Below are 26054 nucleotides of genomic sequence, written 5' to 3'. Positions count from 1 at the left end.
TGTTAACATGATACAGTGCGTGGATTAACGAAACCATTGCCAAAATCACATCGCCAATACTCAGTCAAGATGTGAGTGGAGCAGAAATGCTAATATTACGTCACCAAGAATATAACGCTGAGATTAACAGCCGATCCGAAGTGTTAGGAGAGTTTTATCAAACTGGAAAAAATCTCATTCAACATGTTTGTGTAGAAGTAATTAAACTACTCGTATGACACTAATTTATGTGGTTTTAGGGTCATTTTATGTCGGACGAAATTAAAGAAAAGATTCATATTCTTGAACAAAGGCATAATTTCATGACTGATACTTGGGAAAAGCGTAAAATATTATACGACCAGAATTTAGACACGCAGGTACTTGGCCCGAAAAAGTCTCAGACCGGTTTAATTTTTAACACACACTTCATCGTGTATTATTTAGTTGTTCAAACGAGATGCTGACCTTTTGGAATCATGGATACAAACTCGAGAACCCGTGTTAAACGATGATAAACTAGGTGAATCAATATGGCAAGTTGAAGAACTCATCAGAAAACACGAAGACTTTGAAAAAACCATTGAGGCACAGGAAGAGAAGTTCAATACACTGAAAAGAATCACTTTGGTAGGAAACATATTATTCAGAAACATTTAAATTGTATATAATATTGTTATACGTGTATAATGTGAATGTATTTATGCAGCTGGAATTAGCATTCAAAGAACAATTGGAGACTGAAGAAAGAGCTCGGGTGGCAGAAAAAGAACGTCTTGAAAAAGAAAGGCTTGAGGCTCGTAAGCAACGTGAAGTACAACGCATTACAGACGTAAGTATAAAAAAAAAAAAAATGAACTTTTTTCAGTTTTAACATTTTTCATTTATCAGGAGAGAAAGAAAGAAGGCGATAGATGGAAAGTTAATAATGTTGGTGAAACGATGAACGGCGATGATGATGAATTTGATCCAAACATGAGGTACGCTTCGTATATTGTGTATTCAGTATTTTCTTATAGCTTTTGATATGGTTTAGGCTAATATATTTTTTATAAAATTATGGTGAAAATTCGCATGGAATGTTTTCTTTTTATTTTAATAATACTTTAAAATATTAACAAATATAGGTGTACAATTATTATAATTTGTTGTACTACTATATGTCAATGGCGTAGGTAAAAATTATTTATCAAGAGGTTTGAGATATATACATATATATAGGTAATAATTATTTGTATTACCTATTAATTTACTGAGATTTTGCTATGGGGAAGAATTAACCCTTCTCAACCCCTCTTACCTACGTCATTATAATATGTATAGCTATGATGTTATTACTTGTAAATCGGTTAATCTTTAGATTAATCGAAATATTCTATGTTTTTTTTATGGAATTGCCTTGTTTTTTTTTTTTTTTTTGCTTAAGAATGCATGATAAAAATATTACGCATGAAAACGATGTAGTAGCGCCATTGAGGTTACCTGAAGTGTTAAAAGCCACAAATTCTTCATCTAAAGCCAATGATTCGGATACGTAAGTTAATTTGCTCATATCTAACGCTACTAATGCTTATAAAATGATTGTTTTCATATATAAATACATAAATACTTTATGTTGAACAATTTAGTTATCTTAACGATTACATGGAAAATGTATTTTATAGACTCATGGTGCCCGGATCGCCGGCTTTAAACAATACTGGCAATTTTTCGTCAATATTCGGAAATCGTTTGAAAAAAGGTAATTTTAACGGTACCGTAATATCCGTTCACATATGTTTATAATTGTGGCATAACCCATTTATTAATTGGAGAGGAAAATTTAACAATATTTTTTAATATAGACGTAAAACGGGCCGAAAGTATGAAAGCGGACGCGTACAAGAAACCAAAGCGAACACCTAGTTTCACTACTCGCAGGAGAACGCAGAGCTTCCGTAAGCTCCAGAAATTAGAAAACGTGGACCAATTGCCGCCGGTAGAAATCCAAGGGTTCTTGGACAGAAAGCATGAATTACAAAGCAGCGGGAAGAAGGCGGCCGTTAGGTCGTGGAAGACTTTTTACACCGGTAAGCACTATATGAATTAAATCGAATGGAGATGACAGTTTTTTAAATTTATATTATAAATATATTATAGTTATAATATATTATAAATTTATATATATATATATATACCATAATCATGTGGCGTTTGCAGTATTATGTGGTCAGCTGTTGTGTTTCTTCAAAGACCAGGAAGATTTTGTATCCAGCAAAGCGGCGACGTCGCCAATAATTATATTCAAAGCGAAATGCGAAAAAGCGTTCGACTACACGAAACGGAAACATGTGTTCAGGTAATATCTAGAGCTACGTGTAATATTGTCATATTCTGAGATGTATTGATATATGTTTGATAACGAAGCGAAATGAATAATAATTAATTTGTATTTTATGTTTATCAATAGGCTTTGCTGTACAGATGGTTCCGAATTTCTCTTCCTAGCGGACACGTCCAAAGAAATGGAAGAATGGGTCAACAAGATCACTTTCCACGCGCAACTACCTCCCAGCCTTCAACTTCTAAGTTACGATGACAACCAAAAAGTATGTATAAATATATTTACCAATAATGTAACAAAACGTAACCGTAGGTGTATGCAAGGTTATTATTTTAATTTAATTTTAAATACATTTACGGACTGAAGCCCTTATTACAAAGTATAGCAATGTGCTTAAATATTACAATATGAGTTTATATTAGAATTAATAATTAACGTAAAAAACGTATAGGTATAACACAAATTATAAGGAGGAGTCTGCATTATAACTAACATCAGTGATGCCGAAGTCCATGTTGATGTATGGTGGTTGCCACACAATAAATTGTGTACATTAAGTAGATCATTTTTAGATAATTTTTGTTGATGAGTGAGTGGGTTAGGTACATTTAAACATAAATTTCAGTGCCACTGACTAACATCATATATACTATTATATATTATATAGTATTGTATGATTACCGTTAATCGCATATAAACAAATTGTGTTAGTAGAATTATCGACGTGCGCAGACTTGTATTTCAAAATGTGCATACCATACTTTTGCACCTATCTTAAGAAAACGTGTTTGTATTTTTAATAAATTATAATGTATACACATGTAAATAAAACTTTAAAAAAACTTTAATGTTTTATTTAATATTGCAGTATATAAGTACCAATGAATATGTTTTCCTCAAATCTCGTATATTTTTCTTTTGTAGTTTCTATTATTTATGATTTATAGTCAATTGTAGCTGTTAAATTATCATAACGAATTATTGCACGAAAATTTAGAACAATTAGTTTTATTTTATCTATTACAAATAATCATTTATTTTACCAAAATGTTTACAATAAATTACTTTAAATTTGAAAAACATCGGTTAAAATACTGGTCCCTTACTCTTTGACTTAAATTCCGAGGTCCTGTTTACATTTTGAGGGCTGCCCGAGCACACGCGTGTGAGCACAATATCCTTAAGTAATTACTATCACCGCGTGTTCATACAAAAATGATATAAAATATTCTGATGGCGTTTCGCTTTTTCAATCGCAGGGTTCGCCCAGGTCCGACCAAACCCCGGTTCCGTCGACGGTCATAAGCACGAGTTCGAGCGCGGCTACAACGCCGGAAACCGAGCGTAAGCCCATGGCTCCGCCGCCGCCACCGCCAGCCGTAAACGTCCGGAAAGACGGTCAAATCCGTCGGCCCATACCTGTACGACCGCCTTCGGTGGACAACATACCATACCAAAATAATCACTCGGCCGTCGGTAAGTGAACGGTTGCTTGTTGATATTCTAGCCAAAAAACTTGACTCGAAGCACGGACCGTAAAGGACGGAGTAGAGGACTTGTTAGCGTCTGCAAGTCATCGTGCTACATGTCAACTACTAATCGACATAAGTCATTTCATTAACATTGCACAAACTAGGGTTTGGTGTTTGAAGTTCGAGAGAGTATTGGTCTTACGATATTACATAGGTTTAACTTCCATAAAAGAAAATTTTTCTTTGGACTTGCGATATTTGTTACGTTTGTTTCAAAAATTAAAATACATCTTATTCTGCAGCATACATCACACAGGGTTGATTAAAATCCGACCGGTATCCAATAGTCAACAACTAAACGTATCATGTATTATTTGTCTATAGTCAAACGTGACACATCTATTTGTGGAATACTAGTATACGATTTGAAAAGCTGATCATTTAGCGAGGGTTCAACGTCGAACCCGGATAATCAATTTTTTACTAATTCCTAACTCAGTTAAGTCTGTCGAGAATTAAAATTGTACTCGACACGCTCAACCCAGATTGAGCGCTTTATGCACTTTATACTGCATGTCCTTGCAGTATATTTTACCATTCTATTCCGTACTTTGTGTACTACACAATTTTGTTTTTTCAACTATAGACGTTTATTAAGGCCAATTTTCGTCACGCGGGACTAAATTATTATTTTACGCGCATAATGTTTAGGTAACGCGTTTAATTATATTTTTCAGACTCCACGGATTTCAATTCCAAAATTTCACAATCCGGATACCCCGCACGGCCGCATTCCTATTACTCGAACGGAAATAACGATTGGAACAAAGAAGCGATCCACCCCAAGTCACCAGGTGCGTTAATGAAAACCCGTCTAGGCGGTGTTTTTGTTATTATTATGATTTATTATATTATATTTATTTAACAACGACGCGTTGGCCTTCGGAAAGTTGATTTTATGATTTTTTTTTTATTTTGTAGATGTTGCCCCGCCACCATTGCCCACCACGGCTCCACCGGTGAAATCGGCCAACAGAGACACGTGGACTTCAGACTATAGACACAGTGCCGGTTAGTATTATTCCCTATAGTATGCTTAATACTCATGGGCGTAATTAGAAGGGGGGGCTAAGCCCTCGACTTAAATTTTATCTCCCTCCCATCATAAATCCTAGTTGGTATGGTTTCTTCTTCTTCTGACTCTTAATATTGTCTAAGAGTTTTTGCCGCCATCACTAAATCCCTTCATTTCACTCGATTCTGTGCTAATTCTTTCCATTCTTGAACTCTCATTTGTTATTTTTATACATACGTATATCATTTTGAATTTCAAGACTCCAAAAAGTACAATTAGATTCAAAAAACATCATTGAATTGTCACATACAAAATACGGCTATCAATTATTTATTCGGGTTTTCTTTTGCAATTATTTAAGTAAACCACACAATGCCGTTAGATATATGGGTATCCTTTATACATACACAGCAATGCACCCATCGACGTTCTGGAATGTTTTATGGTAAAAAATGTCCTAGATGACTTTAGAATACGATAAAAGCGAAAACACTCAATTTATACTTATTGTTTATGTCATAATTAACCTTAGGGCTTGCAAATATACGCAATAGCACTTCAATTAAAACTCCCATTTACAGGTGTTGACAGTTCTTTTATACTCCATACGTATTCTGTTTTCTCAACTTATACGTCTCGTTCACTCATTAATCAATATTTGTTAATAAAAAAATAAAACTCATTGTGTATATTTTTGGCTAAATTTTCTCCGCAATCACTGATCGTGATTTTTTGGTGATCATGTGGGCGAGTAGCATATCATTTTCCACTAAGAGTAATCTATAACTCAACGTGTAATATTTACACAGTAATTACTGATAAATCGAAAGCCATTGAACACCAGTAAAATTAAACTATGAAAAAAAATGCACAAAACCATCTAATGTAAAATATTGAGTGCGGTGTCATTTTCGATTGTTGCGAATAATTAAAGGTATAATCGATAAACTGTTGAAACTAACGAAACTACAATGTAATTAAATAAAAAATTTCGAGTTTTCCAATTTCGTCACAATCACTACTCGAATAGTGTGGGTTTTCGGAGTCGCTAACTTTTTACGTCGTATTAGCTATTTCAATACAAAGTATATATTGCTACGATGAATAATATCTACGTTAAAATCAATTCGTTTTTATGATTAAGTACCATGGTACCAACCATTGGCGGTTCCACGGGAGGGAAAGGAGGAGAGTTAATAGGAAAAATATGTATTAAAAATCAATAATATTCATTATCAAGGGAAAATATTTTCAAACCCCCCCTCCAAATAAAATCCTGGATTCGGCACTGGTACCAACGCCAATAACTCATAACCGATTTTTTTTTGTCCTGCAGTGTACGCGAACGTCGACGCGCTCAAACAACCACCACCCCCGGTGCCGAACAGATCGGCTACGTTGCCGGTGACCAGTGGTCAGCGAGCCAGCGAAAGTTCCAGTGAGAGCGAACACCAGACGCCGATTGGCCGCAAGGACAAGCGGTCGAGCGTTCTGTCCAGCCTTTTCCGAAAGAAAAAGGCCACCAACCTGTGAATACGTATATTATATAATATTATCTAACCTCTACCCATCGACGATCGTCAGTGTTTTGTTATCAATTGTACTCGTAAGTACAATGCGATACACTATTTTTATACGCGAAAAAAAAAAATAATAATAATAAACCATTAAATATCGGTTACAACGACACGCTCAAAATTCCTTACTTCCTTCGAGTGGCCACGTTTTGAGGATGGTAAACAACCAAACCCAAAACCATCTCGAACTCCCAAACATCTCCAATACAGGTACTTAGGATTACAATGTCTGTAATATCGTCCCCCGGCATGCGCGACGAACGTATTTTTTAATTTTTTGTTTCATTTCTCTGATATTAAAGTTTCCGGAATTCGAATTTTGAAATGCCATGTAGGCGGATTTCAACAGTTCTCGACTGCGTTTATTGTGTAGTATTAAACATTATGTTTGATCGATTTGAATAACAACAACGTTCTTTCGCTGCACGTGGGACTGAGGAGCGGTACACGTTGTATTATGATTGTGAATATTTTTATAATTGTTATAATTGTTCGTGTTGTGTCTCGTATCGATCGCCGCAAACCCGTGTGTACGTTATTTTACGTGTTAAGTCGGTGTGCCATTGTTATACTTACGTCGAGTGTCGCGAACACTCTGTAGGACGAACACGCGTTTTTCGGTAGGAGGCTTCAACGCGGACGATTAATGTTCCGTACACGTTATTGTCGCCTGATATTGTTTAAATCGTTCTACCTTTTTTTTTCTTCTAACCGATCGTTAATTTCGTACGGGTTCTCACTCGCGAAAATTCCCTTTCCTATACGAACGCTTTCACAGCCGTTGTCTCTTTACCACCACGTGTTGTAATATTGGTCCGCGAGAGAACCGATGTTACACGTTCCGACGATATCGTATTTTACCATCAATCAAACGTATTTACTGCACCGTGATCTTATGATCCGCGATATTACTCGGATTTTCGTATACTTCACTTCTCGTCCGTGAACCAATACTAATTGGCGTTTCTTTTATACATATATATACACACTCGTATTTTACATTATTGAATAGTTATGGCATTACTTAATATTTATATTATTAATATTATTATTTTTATTATTATCATCGTCGATACGATATTATTTTATTTTATGATGTACACTATTATAACTAGTGAATAGAGAAAAACTACTTTATTATTTTTTAAATTTGAGTCCATGTTATGTTTGATTCTTATGTTTAAAATGTTTTTTTTTCAAAGTTAAAAATAGGTGTATGCCCTAATTTTTAATTACATTTTTGTTATCCTGTGAATTTTATGAATTAAGATGTTTTAAATTATAAACAAGTATCATTGTACACTATACTTAATGTGTATATGAATAGTAATAACATTATAATTATTTTAATTATTTATTTGATCATTTTATCGTACATGAGTATAGTGCCTTATATTGTTATTTATAGCATAGAAATTAATTTATGTTCAACATTTTAAGCTGTTTGTTTTTTTTTATCTATGAATATTTGAACAATTCTTCATTTTATTAAATATATATTTTTATGTACATACTATAACATGCCACATGTGTATTTATGTTGAATCTATACAATTACCAATGTGAATGGTCGAAATGTCTTCCAGATCATGTCCCCTATACGTCCATCCTTATTTAAATTGTTATGAAAACTATTGAATGTAAGTATTTGTTCATTTATATGTAATTATAAACTGTATTCCTTCAGAATAACATTTTATGAAAATCGACTGGCAGAAATGTAAGATCCAAAGACCCATACTGTGAAAAAAAATCTCAGAGCCTCAAGTTATACTCCTGTCAGCCTGAGAATAGATTTTAATTAAACATTCAACAGTTTTTTTTTTTTTTATAATTTAGTCATCTTATAACAATAATGAAATGTTTGTCATTAAAGTTGTTTGACAAAATTATATGTTTGTATAAATAAATAATTTCTACAATTTTACATGATACAAACATTATCATTTACATCGTATTATAACTATGTGCATTATACAATGTTGAAAAACCCTGATAAGATTGAGTCGTTGAGTAATATACATTATCAAATGTCAAAATAGTTTATTTAAACTATAACTACAAGTTATATTAATCTTATATCTCAGCCACCTGGACGAAATAAGGTATGTACATTCAAGCTTTAAAGTTAACATTTAAAATATGAAAAATATATTTTGGGCAATGTCAAAAAAGGTAATTTACAACAAATTTCACATACTGTTCCTGAACTCCATTTTATATTAGAAAATAGAAATATGAAGTCATAAAAATCTATAGTAACAGATTAGATCACATTGTACTGCAAATGTTTGTAATCAATATCCTAAAATATTATAACAGAGTGGATTTAAAATAAATATATATGTATTCTGATTAAACATATATTATTAGCTGCTTAGATTATTAAATGGTAGGTTGGTTCGAGCTTTGTGAATATCCAAATGAGAAATCAGTGCATGCCACAGATCCTATTTAAATGATTAATTTTCTTTTTCAAAACTGTTTTAGTAACTAACTGATAAGATAAAAATAAAATTTCATAATTTTATAAAACATTTTTTAATGATTATTGAGTTATGAAGTACAATTAATCAATAAAAATTCAATGAAGAACACAATAATTTTATATACACTCATGTAAACAAAACAAATAATTATTTGAACTAGAAAAACTTAATCATCGATTGTTTTTAAAAAAATGTACACTTAATATAAGGATAAAGTAAGGAAACAATTTACCATTTAAATAATAAACTAAATTAAATATTAACAGACCAACTGCCTTATAAATAATTTGAATATTCTAGTCTTAAAATTTGAACAGAGAATTATTTTTCAGTTTTTTCATCATAATTTGTTTGTGTTCTTTTACTTTTTCTTGGTCTGATAATTTAGATTCAATGGCACCATATTTTCTTTTAAATGTGCTTTCAGTATTTTTTAAAATATTACTATCATTTATCACATTTGTCTGTCCGACGCTAACGTTATTATCAACTTTTTCTATTATATCTGTATCACATATTTCGCTAAAGATAGAATCATCACAGTCATCCCATAAACTTTCACTGTCATTAGCATTTGTGTTACTAGTAAAACAAAAGAATTATAAACAATTTTCTCATAGAAAAATTGTTTCATATTGAAAAATAAAGATAAAATTTACTTAGAATCACATGTCTTCATATTTTCATTAGCCTTGATATCAACTGAATGTTTACTACAAACTTCTATAACTTTACTCACTATTGCTTGACCGAAACGTTCAATTTTGGCTTCTGTAAAACCTTCGACTATGACCGAAAACGGACCAATTAATATACAAACATAATACAATACAAATTATTTATAACAATTTACCATTTTTCAATTCAGACATATCTTTTGGTTTCAATTTTGCCACATCAATTAACATTTTGTTGCTAGCAATCATATACGGCATACAATCTGATTGTTGAGCCAATATAATTCTATACGTCACCAGTGTTGAATAAATAGTATTCTACAAAATATTATGTAGTGAAAATTATGTATTTCACACCTTATTTTAATATTTACTTCAAGATCTGTGTTTTCAATTTTTTGTTCAGGACCACTATTTGTATTATTTTGTGTTAATAATGATACTGGATCCTGAGAATACTTTAATTTCAAGTCTAAGGTACCAATCACCTTATTAACACATCTACAAAAATTAATACATTTAAAAACAATAGAACAAGTGTGTTTACATATTATTTGCATTACTTATCAGCAGACTTGGATTTGAACAATTTTAAAACATCCAAAGATGGGTCAATTTTAATACCTGACTCGTACCCACTGAAAACATAAATTATAAAATATTATTTACACTCCAAACTCAATTTACTAAGTTTTTAATTTATTTATTACTGTTCTATGAACTCGTATCCTTTGGTTGAAACAGATACTGTGCTGATTGGGAAAGAAAATTTAGTGCCTTGCTGAAATGAATTACATGGTTTTTGTTGTAACAAACTTTCTCTCAAACATAATTTACCTAAGTAATAAATAATAATATAATTATTATGTGTTCAATGAACTAAAAAATAGTATTTTTTTCAATCAATTCGCATGTTGTTACATTCATATATTTACTTAATGTTTTCCAATATGTTTCTGTATTATATTTTCCTGTTCCAAATAGCATATGATTCAAATGGCGTTCATAAAATTTTTTGTTTCTTTTACCACAAATGAAATCTACTAAAGTCAAAAGTCCATAATAACCACCTAATGCTTGGGCACATTTTAAAACTAATTGTACATCTTCAAGCAAATCCACATTATTATCAGGTTGTAAATTATTAGTCATTAAGCTGAAATATAAATAAAAATATGTGTTAATTTCAAATGACAAATTAGAATACATATAAGACAGGGGTTGGTAATAGATGGCCTGCGGAAGGGAGATAACCAAAAATATTTTGTTAGTATTAAATTGTAAGAAAATATCTCATTGCAAATGAACAACAGTTTGTCTACTGAAGATTTTTGGATAAAGTATGTCTAAGAAAAATACATGAACTGTAAAACACTGGCCATACAATTAGCTACTGTTTGGCTCCACATATATATGTGAAACTTTGTTCTCCAAAATGACGTTTTTAAAAAATAAATATTGTTCAAGATTAATAACTGATGAACACTTTGAAAACATATTGCACATCATTTTTTCTCCAAGAGTATCAGGTTTTAAAGATGCTCAAGAAAAGAAATGTCATTTCTTTCATTAAACTTATGTATACAATTTTGTTATTATTAGTATGAATTTATATTTACTTTATAAATAATTAATAATAATATAAATATAAATAATAATATTATTATTATTATTATTATATTAATATTATTAATATTATTATTAACAATTATTAATTAATAATTAATAATATAATGTTTTTTTATTACAAAAATAAATACATTATTGATATAATTACATCTGTTTTTTCTGGCCCTCCAAATATTTTTTTTAAATTATCTGGACCGCCATAGAAATAAATTGCCGACCCCTGCATATAAAATGTATTTTTAAAATATCATACTTATAAGTACAATTATCACAGCAATTTTTTTTACTATTAGAACCATTAGCTGTTGACAGTGAATTATCTTCAAAGTAGGATAATAATAGTTGACGTCTACACCACCTAGTCTCCATATATTGTTCAATGACTTTGGCCATTTTTTCTTTATGCGCACGGTATGTGTCGTTTGTAAGGCTAGAAAGCATAATATTTCTATTAAGAACAATATCAGCCTGATTGTAGAATACATGACATCTTGCAGGCAAGCCATCACGTCCAGCTCGACCAACTTCTTGATAATATGATTCAATATCTTTAGGAGCTCCGTAATGAATAACTTGACGTACATCTAATGAACAAATAAAATTATCTCACTTTAATTCCTAACGGTATATTAATTAGTAAATATTAAATTATAACAATCCATTATTTAATAAAACAATTTATATAAAGTAAACAAAATAATCACCTGGCTTATCAATTCCCATTCCAAAAGCCACTGTAGCAACAACAATTTGTAAATTATCTTTTACAAAATTTTCGTGAACAGCATTTCTTTTCTTCAATGGAATGTCAGCATGATAAACCTCACATTCTATTCTATTAGCTAAAATTAAATAATATTCTTAACATCACATAAGTAATATAATTTAAAAGTAATATTTTACAAACATCTTAATTCCTGTGCAACTGCTTCAGTTTGTTTTTTTGTAGGACAATAAATAATTGTTGCTCCTTCAAAAGATATTTTTAATCCACTCTTTTTCATGTATTTATTCAAGTCAAGAAATATACTACTAGTTTTTTTTGATACTTCAAAGTATAAATTTGTTCTATCAAATCCCGTACAAACATATTTTGGGTTTCTAAGTCAATATTTATAGAAATAATTTTTTAATTATGTTATTCAGAAAATAGTTAATTTATATCCATTCCTATCCTATTTAGTTATTTTTTTAATAAAATAATTATAAAAAAATAATTACAACAAATTACTATATTTGTTTCAAAAACCTTTCTACACCCATCAATGCAAATGCAAATTATAACTGAAATTTTATTAAAATTTCCTAATTAAACAAAATACAGAAATATTTATAAATATTTAATGACTTCTTGTGTAACAAATTTATTTTAATTAAATAAACACTTATTAAAATTTGTGGTGTAATTAAAATATTTTTAAAAAAACAACAATATAGGACAGAAACTATGATACACATATTACATAAATTTAGTAATTAAATCATACTTGAGATTCAATGAAGTGCAAATGTCTTTGCGTACTATTGGTGTTGCAGTTGCAGTTAATGCTAAAATTGGAACACTAGGTAATATATCGCGAAGTTTTCCTAAATTTCTATTGAATAAACATACATGAATTATAATTTATATACAAATACAATATTTCTACTAACCTGTATGAAGAACGGAAATCAAAACCCCATTGACTAACACAGTGCGCTTCATCGATAGCAACAGCAACTATTTTAATTTTTGTTTGTAAATCATGTAAAATCTGTTTAGCTGATTCAGTGGCGATCCATTCTGGAGTAATATACAATACTCTTACTTCTCCAGAAAAAAGGCCACTTAAGGCATCAGCTTTAGATGCCTGTGCTGAACCTAGCAGACATGCTTTAATATTGGCCATCTAATATAAAATTTAAAATTATAATTAATTATTAACAAAACCTTATCATATAATAATTATTAAGACTACATAAATAATAAAAATAAAAATGTATTATTACAGAATACTTGACTCAGTAATATGGTAGTTTTTACATTATGCGTTTAGATTATATTATAAAGTATGATAATTTCATTTTCTATAATATATTGTAAAAATAAATAATAGATTTATTATTTTTTTTTTTAAAAAAAATAATTTACTAATCTAAAAGTTATAAATAAATCTGTTTTTATTGTTTTAATTAAATAGATGTAAGAAATTTTCAAAATGACAAACTAGATTTAGGTAGCTGTGCTTCAGATAAAACATGTTAGAAATGTAATACGACTACATGTATGTGATTGGTCCTGAATTATTTAACAAAATAGGTCCAAACCTCTAGAGAGAGTACTTGATCCTTCATTAATGATATTAAAGGGGAAACAACAATGGTTAGTCCTTTAGTGTAAACAGCTGGATATTGGTAACAAAGGCTTTTGCCATAACCAGTAGACATAACCACGCAAGCATCTCTTTTTTCCTGAAAAACAGAAAAGAAAAAGAAAAAAAACACAATACATAGTATAATACATTAGAGAACACGAGTCTAACTTCTAAAACAGAATGTATGATTTCCCATTGCATAGATCGAAAATTAGAATGACCGAAATATTTTCTGAGTGCGGATATGTGTTGCGGGCTGGGTTCAGTTGAAGACATAATGATAATATTTTTCTCGTTAAATACGCGCAAATCAAAACGGGCGATTGTAACGTAAGCGTTTCCAAACACGATTTAAAATTATCGCCAAACCAATCTATGTTCAATGTAGACACGATTAAAAATATCATTTACTGACGGCGGACGTTTAAGATTTTAAACACAACTTAAGTTGTCAAAACCGGACGTATTAACAAATAGTGTTTACAATTCACAGACGATTGTCCACAACGTACCCGAGAAAAAAAAATTATTCGTGTTCGCGCGCATTATGTTCGTGATATCAAATACTCGCTATCAATTTATCAACAACGCCAAAAAGATAATGGTTTGAATTAACGATTTCTCTTGTAAAAAACATTAAGAGAGTACATTTTGCTGTTCCCGTTTCTATCGGGAAAATTACCAAACGATTTAGTGTGAAATTCTAATCGAAAACAATTGGGGTCCGGCGTTGCGATCAATTAATTACAATTATTATCGTTCGAATGATCGTGATAAAACGACTTTCGTACGAAATTCTAACCTCAATCCATTCCCGTGCACTATCATCGTCGTCGCCGTTAACATCAACAAACATATCGGTTGATGGGATCGCGTCACGGTTAATTTTTATGAATTTTGTCAAGTGACAGCCGACTCTTAAACATGGCCGAGAGCACTGATTGGAGTTCCATCATGATGACGGCCGAGAAGTTGCAGGCGAACGCGATCACCGACACCGGAATGCCGAGTGTCACTCGTAACATCCGCCAGCTATTGGACGCTGCGGAAAACTTGTGGACAAAAGTCGGTGTCCCGGGCGTCGAGGCCAAAGGCAATGTGTTCTTCTGCAGTCGCGGTGTAGACGCTCCGCAGGTGCCCAAACAGTTGGAGCGGCTGAGTTCGATGGCTTCGCTGGACACATTGGACCCGAAGCCCGACATGGACGTGGACAGCTTCGTGAAGAATGAAGTGCAGAATGCCATACTCAGCCTTATAGAGTCTGTCAAAAAGAGCAACGAAAACTTAATAGACAGGAGACAGAACGATACCACAATAAAGAATTGGAGGAACAAAAAAATCAACATCATCAACTCGTTTCCAGGATACGTGCCAAACTCTTCCAGTCCTGGTTCCAATACAATGCCTTCCATTACCAAATTCAACTCGACCAATTTCGGTCTGAATGCTCAATTGGATCAAAACGAACTGACATATGCTAAACATCTATGCGAATACAACCAACATGTAGAAAACCATGGTATTCAAACTGACATTTTGCAGTCCTTCAAAGCGGCTTCAGAAATTGCTCACGATGATCGTGTGAGTGAAATGTGGAAGATAGTAAAGTGCATGAGTCAAATTGTACCTGAACATAGTTCCAAATTTGTGAGGGGCTCAATAATCAATCAAAACATTATGATTAAAAATGCCAGGTCTTATTTAGAACAAAGGTATATTGTATTTATGAAAAACTATATAAAAAGCCATTTATCCAAAGCAAAAGTAGGTGGTATTCCAGGTACATATCCACTTGTACGTAGTTTTGTGAGTGTCTACATCAATCAGTACAATAATCCTGATCAGCTATTTTATGAAAATCTTCCTTTTTGGCCATTAGTGTACTATTTGATTCGTTGTGGTGATTTAGAATCTGTAGTTCGTATTTTAGAAAAAAATAACCTAGATCCAGTATTATTGAGCATTTTTAATAGCATTAAAAACAATCATGATTACATAAATCTTAGTGATCAAGGATTCAATTCATCAATGGCATGGGATTCCAACGATCCGTTCAAAAGAGTAGTTTATTCATTAGTTGCTGCTATTGATGTAACAAGTAAACATTCAGATGTGATTAAGACTGCAGATGATTACCTATGGTTAAAACTTTGTCAAGTCAGAAACAGTCAAGATAAACTTACGTATTCCATGCTTCAAACAATGATTTATGAAGAATACAAAGACCAATTCAGTGATGTTCAGCCTATGTCATATTTCCAATTGCTATTCTTGACTGGTCAATTTGAATCAGCTATTCAGTTTATATTTCGTCACCCTAAACTTCGTTCCCATGCTATACATATAGCTATAGCTTTAAATGAAATGGGCTTACTGTATTTGTCTGATGATGTTGATCAACCAATTTTATCTAAAGATGATAACAAAATAGACAGATTAAATTTAGCCAGAATAATGAAAATATACTGCGCCAAGTTTGAAAATCAAGACCTTAAAATGGCTATTAACTACTACTATTGCCTAAGACATACTGAATATGAAGGTACTACACTTTTTGTTTCATTCGTTGCTGGTCTAGTAATAGAAACTGAGGAATATAACAAAGTTTTTGGATATCTGAAGCCAGATGGTAGTAAACAAAATGGTATTTTGGATTCGTTTATTGTATCGGATTTAGTGAAAATGGAGGTTATTAAAAAAGCAGCTATACTTGCAGAACAAAAATGTGATCTTGAAATATCAGCTAAATTGTACGAATTGGTAAATCAATATGACAAAGTAATTGAATTAGCAAATATTTTGTTGAGCCGGGTCATTCAACCAGATACCTTCACACCACTAGATAAAACTCCCAACTTGAAAAATAAAGTTTTCGAATTTGCCGAACAACTGAGTCAGCGGTTAAACGGAGTAGAAATCAATGCATCCGAAGAAGCAATTTTCACTTTTAACATGTTAAAAAGTATTTTTGTATTTTTTGAACGTTACAATAATCACAAATACACATTGGCTTTTGATATCCTACAAACAATTGGTTTGATACCACTGTCTGTTGATCAAGTAGAAGAACGGTTAAGTGCTTTCAAAAAGTACGATGAATTAATATTAAGAATTATTCCTGGAGTGTTGACAGCCTCAATGAACATGTTGTACTCACAATATAGTGAAATTAAGAGGGAAGAAGAATCAAACAAAAATTCTAGGAATCCAGAACAAAGACAGGCACACTTAGAATACATCAGGGAAAGAGCAAAAGCCATCACATCGTTTACAGGTCGTGTACCATTTCAAATAAACTCTGAAGTCATCAATCATTTAGTACAAACTGAAATTTTATTATATTAATTATTCAACATTTGTATAACTGTGTTAAAAAAATATGTGTTCCATGCTTAAATATTAATATAAATATCTTAAATATTTTGAATGGAAAAATAAATTGTAATTGAAATTTTTCTAAACATTTATAAGTTTTGTTAATAATATTTATATCTTATTGAAATCACAAAAAAAAAAAAAAAATGATCAAAATGCATAGCATTATGTAGAAAACCATATTGGTCAAGACTTGGTATTATTTTATATTCAACATTGCTATTGTTTATACTGATTGTAACTTAAAGAAATACCTGCAATTATGATTAGAAAAAATATTATCTATAAAATGATTGATTTTAAAAATATGTATATATAATATGCAGAAGAATTTAAATATGATTTTTGATTTAGGTTACCTAATAAAGTTGGAAATAATGGGATAAGATCTATTCTGTTTGAGTAACTTATAACAAATTTAAACGTGTATACATAAATAGACTAATTAAAAAGATATCCAAATTTTAGCTTTTGGTTTTACCACTAGGTGACTTCTTAACTCAAGCCAATCATGCTCTATAGTAAATTAGTAAATTATTACATTTTAATTTTATTAATTATTAAATTTTAATGTTAATTAAACTATTATTATCAATTCTACTTATTGAAAATAAATTGTTCTAGATTGTAAAATTAAAAATGTAGAAAAAAAAGTATGTGAAAAAGATCCAGTACCTAAGGTCTTATACTATATTCAGGATTCAATATATTATCTGAATCTGAAATTATTTTTGAAACCCTAGTGGAAATATTTTGTGATTTCGCTGCTATATGCATTTAAATATATTTTAAATTTCTCGTCGATATTATTTACATTAATTTCTACAGTTCTAAGTGAATATAAATATTTCCAACGGAATTTTACGATTACATAATATAATTTTTAGGTACTTGTGTGTATTTCAAGATCGAAAATAATGCGTTCGCCGCTCATGCGTTCATTTCTATATTAAATAACCTGACATACACAAGTACATGTCTCCGGCACCATCCATTTGAAATTTTGGATTCAAACCCGGGGCATTCGTTTGTGCTCAATCCTTTCAAAAGTTATTTGCGATTTACTTTGTGCTCAATTCCTTTAAAAGTTATTCGCGATTTATTCTAGGCGATTAATTTAATATTAGTACGATTAATCATATAATCTCCAAAAATTAAAATAATAATGCAGCTAAAACCACTACATCAAACTCACAACAAATACATCAAGAATCCATAAACAATATAAATAATTTAAAGTTGTAACTAAACATCAATTTTTAATAAAATATGATAGGTATTTTTAGTATTTCTTATCGTTGTTATTTTGATTTTTCTATTTATTCAATACATTTATAATTTAATATTCAATAGCAGAATATTATTCGAGAAATTTCAATGTATAAAAATCAAATTACGAACGTGTAATTACTTTTAACAATAGGTAGTTATAATAAGAGTAAGTACTGATTTTGAAACAATAAAAAACTAAAGAAAATCATTGATAAAAAAGCATTAAAAATTTTTTATTCATTACTCATTCAGAAACTGGTCAAGTGTTAAACAATACAAATAAAAGAGGAGTGTTGCTCTTTAATGTAGAAGTGCAGTGAGGGTATGAATTAAAAAATACCAGACTTGGTCACAATGTAGATTTTACTACTTTGGTAGGCCGACTTTTTGGGAGGGAGTTAGGAACTTGGCTTTTTTTCACCGTTAGGTTTTTTTTGGGGATATTTTTAATCGTGGTACAGACAGTGCGCGTATAATATGATAATGACTTATCATAATGCGGCGACGACGACGATATTAGAATGAGGTTTCCAACTATTTCGATCATTTATTCAATTAGCTACTTGCTGTCGAGTTCCAAATCACGATAAACAGGAAAACATTCTAATAAATATTAATTGAAAATACTACATTATGTATAATACCCACATTTTATTTTCACAATTTCACTACGACCTTTGTAATTTTTTTTATTGTAATTTGTATTTATATATTGTCATGTAAATAAGATACTAATAAGTATGTACATTGCGGGACAAAAATATAAAGGCACAATATTTAACCAAATAAAATTGTATATATTATGACGTGAAACTAGTTATTATTAATACAAAGATAATTAATATATTCTATGTACTGATAAATTTCGGGAAAAAACAAATTGACAGTAATTTAATCTTAATTTTTTTAATTATAAGTTTATAAAAAAAGATTTATCGATGAATTTATTAGATTTTGTTGTGACAAAATTATAAAGGCAGTCAGTTTCATTATGTATTTAGCAATTATATGATTAAATTATCCTTATTTTATAATTCTGCTATACTTAATACAATCTAACATTATATATTGTATTAGCATAATTTGTATAGTGTTGTAATTAATTATTAAATTATTTACCATGGGAAGAACAAAACCATTATCAAATGAAGAACGAGCAAAAATTACAGCATTTAAGGAATGCGGTCTTTCAAATCGTGAAATATCGCGTAGACTAAATAGGAGTTCCACGGTTATAGATAATTTTGTAAAACTTGGTCAAAGTTACAATACTAAGAAGTCTACAGGTCAACCGCAAATATTAACTGATCGTAAAAAAAGAGCAATTTTAAGAGTTGCATCAAATTCTGCTTTATCTGCACGTATTCTCGATCAATGTGGTGTGAAAACTGGTATTCGTAATGTACAAAGACTAATAAAACGCACGCCTACACTCATTCGAAAAAAAATATTATGAAAACTACATTTAAACAAACTTAATAATAATGTATGATTGAACTTTTCAAGAAATAAAATAAAATGGTCAAAAAAATGGAGACAAGTAATTTTGCAGATGAAAAAAAATTTAATTTGGATGGATCTGATGGAATTTCGTACTACTATCACGATTTAAGAAAAGATGAACGTATAATGTCAAGACGTCAAATGGGAGGAGGATCTGTAATGATTTGATGTGCAATTGGTTATAAAGGACGAAGTGAAGTTGTTTTTTTAGATGATGGAATAAATGTTTTGATGTATAATGATCTCCTCTATACCCAAAAGTCATGTCATAGGAAAACCGCAGGAAGAAATTTTATATTTCAATAGGTCAATGCGCCAATCCATATCGTTCGAATCATAAAATTATTGTTTGAAACAAATTCTATACCAATATTAGATTGGCCTGCACGATCCTCAGATCTAAATATCATTGTAAATGTTTGGGGATAACTTGCCAAAGAAGTTTATAAAGATGGCAAACAATATTCTTCAGTCTGTGAGTTGAAAAAATCAAATTTAGAAGCTTGGGCACTAATTCCCCATGATGCTATAAAAAAGGTGTATGACACAATTCCAAATAGAATTTTTGCCACTATTCGTGCTAATGGAGGTTCCACTAAATATTAATAAATTAAAATTATATATATAAAATATTAATAAATATAATAAATTTTGTTATATCGATTAGTTTGTTAATATTTATATTTGCCTTTATAATTTTGTCGCGAAAATGTTATAGTAATTACAATAATAATTACAAAGTAATGAAAAATTAATAAGAAAAATATTTTTTTTTTTTTTAGTAAATTTACTGTTAAACTATTATTTTTCTTTCATTATACCTATCATTCTAATAATTAATAATAATATATTACCTTGCAGTATTCAATTAAAAATTAAGACTCTCTTTGACCTTAGAAAGGAATTAATTGAAATGTTGTGAATATTGTATCCATTTTATCTATATGGCCAACATTACATTTTATGGCATCGTAGAACGAATTCCATCTGAAAATTAAAGTAATTTATTTTGTTATTAATAATGAAACACTTAAGTCATAATACATGGTATTCAATTTTTAAGTATTGAAATTTAAATAATATTAATATGCCTGTTGGCGTTTTGCCCTGGTGGCAGAATTTCTTTAATTTTATTAACACACTGTGTCGATTGATTTTGCTTATTGAAAATAGATTGATATTTAGCAAACACACGTCTACTAAATACTTTATATTAACTATCTTTTTCTTCTTCTAGAATATCAACTGTTGCAATTAAATTCAACGTGTAAGCAACACATCCTTGATGTTTCGGTAATTTTGTATCTAATACATCATTTATGTTTTGAGTATTTTGAGTTTGACCATTAAGTATTTCAATGATATTTATGGTTCTCAATATTTCATAATTTTCAATTTCAATTTCACACATTTCATTATTATAAACACTATTGTAAATTTCATTTTTAGTACCAAACACTCTGAAATCAAAATAAAATACATTTACAATTGAAAAACTTGTAATAATAATTGTAATTATAAAAATAAGATAAATTACTATTACAAAAAATAACAATATATAAATATATACAATTAGTACATACTATAAAAAGTAGAAAAAAAAACTACGATCGTATGCGTATCGTATGCGACAAATATTTTCAAGTTCGATTTTCGAATAGTAAAAGATGCTTAATAGTTTGGTTCGATTTTTTTTCATCCCGGGTTCGAATTTCGAACCGAACTGAACATAAAGGGTTCGGTTCAGGGGCGTATTTATTTACTTCTAGGGGGGGCGACTCAAATTTTTTCTTTAATTCAGGCTCAAAATTTACAATTAAAATTGTTGGTAATATTTATAACAGGTGAATCCTTAAGGATTAATTAATACTTGTGGTTTTTTTTTCTTTTTTAATCTAATGCCGGATGGTTAGAATGGTATTTTGTGTAGTTTTTTTTTAACATCTATCTGTATTTTAAAAATTTCGCTTGTGTTTTATCTAATTTTTCACTAAGTATGGACTGGGTCTTCAATCAAAATAATATGTATTATTTATCGTTATGGGACATTTAAACATTTTAAGCAATTGAGTGTTTAACGCTATAAATAATTTAAACGTTATTCAATTTAAGCATTTAAACATTATACAAATTTAAACGTTTAAAAAATTTTCCGTTTAGCATTATTGACAATTAAAACGTTATGAAAAATTTAGCATTTTACGTTATTTAAATTAGTGTAAAATTTGAAACATTTTCAAATATAGTAATACTATAAAATAAATCATAATTTTTGTTTCTTTATAAAATACCCATTATTTGTATAAAAATTTTCTTGGTCTAAAAATTCTCGGGGAGGGTAGGTGATTGTCCCCCTCGCCCCCCTCAAATACGCCACTGGTTTGGTTCGGTTCGGTTCGAGATTCGAACAGTTCGACGCATCACTAGTATGTATGCCTCCCTAACATACATCTACAAGCGAGTGCACGGGAATTACATTCAATGTAATTGAATGCAGCCAATGAATTGTAAAACCCCTTTATGATCTACAATAAATTTATTTTGTAAACATAGATTTAATATTATTGTTAAATAACAATTAAAAATTTAGTTTTTTGATAATTTAAAAATAATATTTTACCTGTGGAAAATACTTCAATAATCTGCAGTACCTAATGCAAACATATTCAATTTTTTTTAGCTCAGTCTTCAGTTGTTGAATCATATCATTAAACCATGAGCTTACATTTCTCATCAAGTTTCTTCTGGATATAGGAACTTTATTCGATGTTAAATGAAAATATTTTATAAATGCAGGGTGTTCAATCAAAAAAAAAGGTGACACAGTATTTATAATGAGTTCTAGGTTAGCCTTATCAAATTCTGTTTGACTGAGATTTTTTACTGTTTTTCCTACTTCCAATAATTTCAATTGTTTTTTGGGTTGAGTAAAATTATTATTATTGTACGGCTTCCTTTTGCCAAGCTCATTAAATTTAATTAATTCACTTGGATGAACATACTGAAAAAATAGGTTCATACCGCCAGGTATTAATTTCAATAATATAAAACGCATAAAAATTGCACATTTTTAAATTTATTCGACTATTTTTCAATACTTAAAATAACTGTAATTTATACCTACGAGTTTTAGTTTTACTTTAGATAATATTGTAAAATAACAAAAATCATAACAATTACTGAAAGTTTTTCAAAACAGGTAGTTAGGTAGGTAGTACTTCAACGTTTTATAAACACGATTGATCAAAAAATAATTTTAATCATTAATTTTTGAGTTGTTTACAAAAACTGTAAAATTGGTACTTATACTATAGTATGATGATTTATTTTTATATTATTGAAAACAATTTAATAATAATAATAGGCATTTGAACCTTAACATTAACCGGATATTTTTTCCTAAATTCACAAATAATTATAATTATAATTGTCCAATATGCATGAGGAACGATATATTTAATATACACGTATATTTTACTATAAATAAACATATTTTGATGTGAGTTTTTAAATTTTAATATGAATTTATAAAAGTTTATATCAATTTTATTTTTGCATGCATAGCATGCATTTGAATGTAAAATTTTATTTTTTTTTCAGTTGTATCTAATGTTGATAGTTGTTGTTTGAAATAAGTTTTTAAATAAGGCCACTTCAAATGGTCTTAAGACATTGTAGTTTAAAAAAATAAAATAGTTAATAAAGAAATAATAAACTTTCACAGAAATATAATAAGCTAATAAAGTATTAAACTAATAACAATATATTTTAAATTCTAACGACGTGTGAACAGAACACATGTTAGTTGAATAATGAAATTAAATTGAAAATTATACCGCCGTTGTTTTGTGGTTAATCCCCCACCAACACTCGCTCTCATGGTATTTACTATTTTCACAGAATATTTTTAGGATTTCCATTGGTTTATAGTGTTTATACACTAACAATGTTATAAAAATATAATGATAAAATATAGTCCATATAATGACTATTAAAGTTATTTTTATATTATTTTCGTCTACAGGAAATTCATATTAAAAAAATTTAAAAATACTATAAAAATAGTAAATTATAAATACGCCTCAGTTCTAGACTGCATTAACTCAAATTATGAAACTACTGATTCTATAATGAAATAAACGTCCTTTAGAGGTGAATAATGCAACTAAAAGTCATTGCGTAATAGAATCGAAATCGTCGTAATTTTGCAAATAATATTACGTAGATAACTCAATTCTGAATATTTTTGAGTTATTACAGTCTTGAACTAATGCGACGATATAACTGAGTGTAAAGTACATTATTGGTACGAATTGTTACAGATAGGTATACTTATAAATTATGCCACTATGTAATATGAATACATACAATACGTATGATATATTAATACATTATGTAAGTTATTATATACGTATATATGTATATAATAATATATGTAATAATAATAATATATAATATATGTATTTTGCTATAATCATGAATCTCTTCAACTCTATTTGAATAAATTACATTTGATTAGTGTTAATGAAAATGTATTTTTCAACTCATTTTTACTATATTCGTATCCAACAATATACTCATTGAGGTATAGTTGTATCTCAATCTACGGCTGGAGCATCGTCTGCAATCCGACGCATTTGGATGGCCTACCTGGCTGGCTACTGAGTACGAAACGAATATTGAACTTGCATTGCATCCTATCCACCATAGGCGGATTACACGAATAGTGATAGAATGTCACACAGGTAGACTGATACCTAGACACTCAAACTCAGATTCCGATTTTCCGATTTTAACACATATAAAAGAATCGGACATACACGCTCAAGGCATCGATTCTCAAACTGATCTTTTAAATACTTTTTACATTCCCGACTAAGGACTCTCACTACCGAAGCACAATTACATCAAGTCCCACTTGTAGCGAGGCCAAACAGAAGCTAGTAATTTAATAAACTACTTGTACTATTTTTGTTATCAAAAACTATTAAAAAAAACTCTCTAAAAAAATGAGGAATAACTATTCGAAATACTTTTAAAAAGTATTTTACCCAAGTCTGATTGTAGGTATACTAAAAAATGGTAATTATAAAAATTAACAATAAATCATATAAGAATGAGTACATTTGATAGTCACATTACACTTCGTATTTTGCCTGCTTATGTTATTTTGAATTTATTGAAGCGAACAAAGAGTATAAACATACAAACTTATTACTAATGGTATAAAGGACTGATGGAATTTATGCGCAAAGTAACATGAAATGAGCAATAATTTAAATAAAATTAATATCTATAAAATACCTACATAATATCCCTTAAAAATTAAAATTAATCCTCATTTATTTTTCTTTATTATTTTATCCCACAATTATTTGTATAAATTTTATAAATTACAAGATGCAAAAGACAGCTATCATTATTTTTAAAATTATAATTAATACATTTTTCAATGTTTTTAATTCTTACTAATAAACAGTAATTGTTATAATTTTAATTTCATCCATACTATTTGTATAATATATTATATTTATTATTTATTACAAAATACAATATCATATATAATTGCAAATATCAAAATTTGATTTTATCATTTTATACTATTTTACATTATTTTTATAAATAATTTTATTTATTATTTGTATATTTACCTCCCCTATTTTACAGGCTATAATTATAATCGTGTATATATTAACATATGAGGGCAACTGGTACATTTGGTCGAGGGCAATTGGTATATTTTAAAAATCCCGATAACAGCCGTTGGGGGCAACTGGTCAACTCCCAAGATGACTATGCAGAAATCTGTCGAGCAAATATTTCTAACAGGTAAGAACTATTAACCCTTTTCCAACCCTTTCAAGCCTATACGATGAAATATTAAAAGAAAAAAATTATTATTAATTATTTTAAGAAAAAAATTATTTTTAAGAAAACTGTTATTTTAGGGTCAAATTAGCATAAACAATTTCTTTTATAATTATTGAAAAATTTACTTTTTATTTATTATTATTATAATAAATTATTATAAATATAAGAATATTTAAAATGTATTATATTATATATATAAATTATTTATTATTATTATTACTATTATTTATTATTTGTTTTTATTAATTTTTTTATTTTTTTTTACTTGTTTTATAAACCTTATTCTTAAATTAATTATTGACAATTACCAGATACAACATTTTTTTTTAAACTTTTTTCATTCAAGTATACTATACTCATAAGCGTATGGAGACTTGCATTAAGGAGGTGTCTACTACACTTTTGGTCCTTATCATAACAAAACAAATAGATATATTTAATAAATAGTTCAATAAACA

The 26054-nt window shown here is 29.4% G+C and overlaps 3 protein-coding genes and 1 pseudogene across 5 annotated transcripts in view; 2 read left to right on the top strand and 2 right to left on the bottom strand.

The window, feature by feature from the left end:
* Window positions 1-6757, top strand: part of LOC112692811 (spectrin beta chain, non-erythrocytic 5) — a 56551-nt gene extending 49794 nt beyond the window's left edge. For 2 of the 3 annotated variants that reach the window (XM_025567603.1, XM_025567604.1), the window contains exons 47-60: window positions 17-185; window positions 240-359; window positions 427-609; window positions 689-811; window positions 871-959; window positions 1406-1513; window positions 1644-1720; window positions 1824-2048; window positions 2179-2317; window positions 2429-2567; window positions 3562-3778; window positions 4512-4628; window positions 4756-4845; window positions 6186-6757. In XM_025567603.1, coding sequence (XP_025423388.1) covers window positions 17-185; window positions 240-359; window positions 427-609; window positions 689-811; window positions 871-959; window positions 1406-1513; window positions 1644-1720; window positions 1824-2048; window positions 2179-2317; window positions 2429-2567; window positions 3562-3778; window positions 4512-4628; window positions 4756-4845; window positions 6186-6382 — 1993 coding nt within the window. In that variant the 3' untranslated portion in view covers window positions 6383-6757. The remainder of the gene's footprint in view (window positions 1-16; window positions 186-239; window positions 360-426; window positions 610-688; window positions 812-870; window positions 960-1405; window positions 1514-1643; window positions 1721-1823; window positions 2049-2178; window positions 2318-2428; window positions 2568-3561; window positions 3779-4511; window positions 4629-4755; window positions 4846-6185) is intronic. The other variant, XM_025567605.1, reaches the window with a different exon arrangement.
* A 2300-nt stretch (window positions 6758-9057) lies between these two features.
* Window positions 9058-14294, bottom strand: LOC112692693 (Werner syndrome ATP-dependent helicase homolog). The gene is made up of 14 exons (XM_025567436.1): window positions 13744-14294; window positions 13529-13672; window positions 12875-13110; window positions 12709-12816; window positions 12129-12322; window positions 11926-12063; window positions 11475-11805; window positions 10528-10748; window positions 10303-10429; window positions 10156-10230; window positions 9967-10093; window positions 9769-9910; window positions 9575-9701; window positions 9058-9497 (listed from the first exon to the last, which is right to left on the bottom strand). Exons 1-14 carry the CDS (start codon window positions 13849-13851, stop codon window positions 9218-9220), a joined length of 2358 nt encoding a protein of 785 aa, XP_025423221.1. The 5' UTR covers window positions 13852-14294; the 3' UTR covers window positions 9058-9217.
* A 113-nt stretch (window positions 14295-14407) lies between these two features.
* Window positions 14408-16964, top strand: LOC112692692 (nuclear pore complex protein Nup93-like). The gene has a single exon (XM_025567434.1). The coding sequence runs from the start codon at window positions 14500-14502 to the stop codon at window positions 16918-16920; it is 2421 nt and encodes an 806-aa protein (XP_025423219.1). The 5' UTR covers window positions 14408-14499; the 3' UTR covers window positions 16921-16964.
* A 3204-nt stretch (window positions 16965-20168) lies between these two features.
* On the bottom strand, window positions 20169-23307 carry LOC112692781 (annotated as a pseudogene).
* Between the last annotated feature and the right edge of the window lie 2747 nt (window positions 23308-26054).

This window comes from Sipha flava, unplaced genomic scaffold, assembly GCF_003268045.1.
Source record: "Sipha flava isolate LNK unplaced genomic scaffold, YSA_version1 76_pilon_pilon, whole genome shotgun sequence".
Lineage (NCBI taxonomy): Eukaryota > Metazoa > Arthropoda > Insecta > Hemiptera > Aphididae > Sipha > Sipha flava.
Note: the sequence above shows the minus strand (reverse complement) of the source record. Positions and strands in the feature narration are given on the sequence as shown.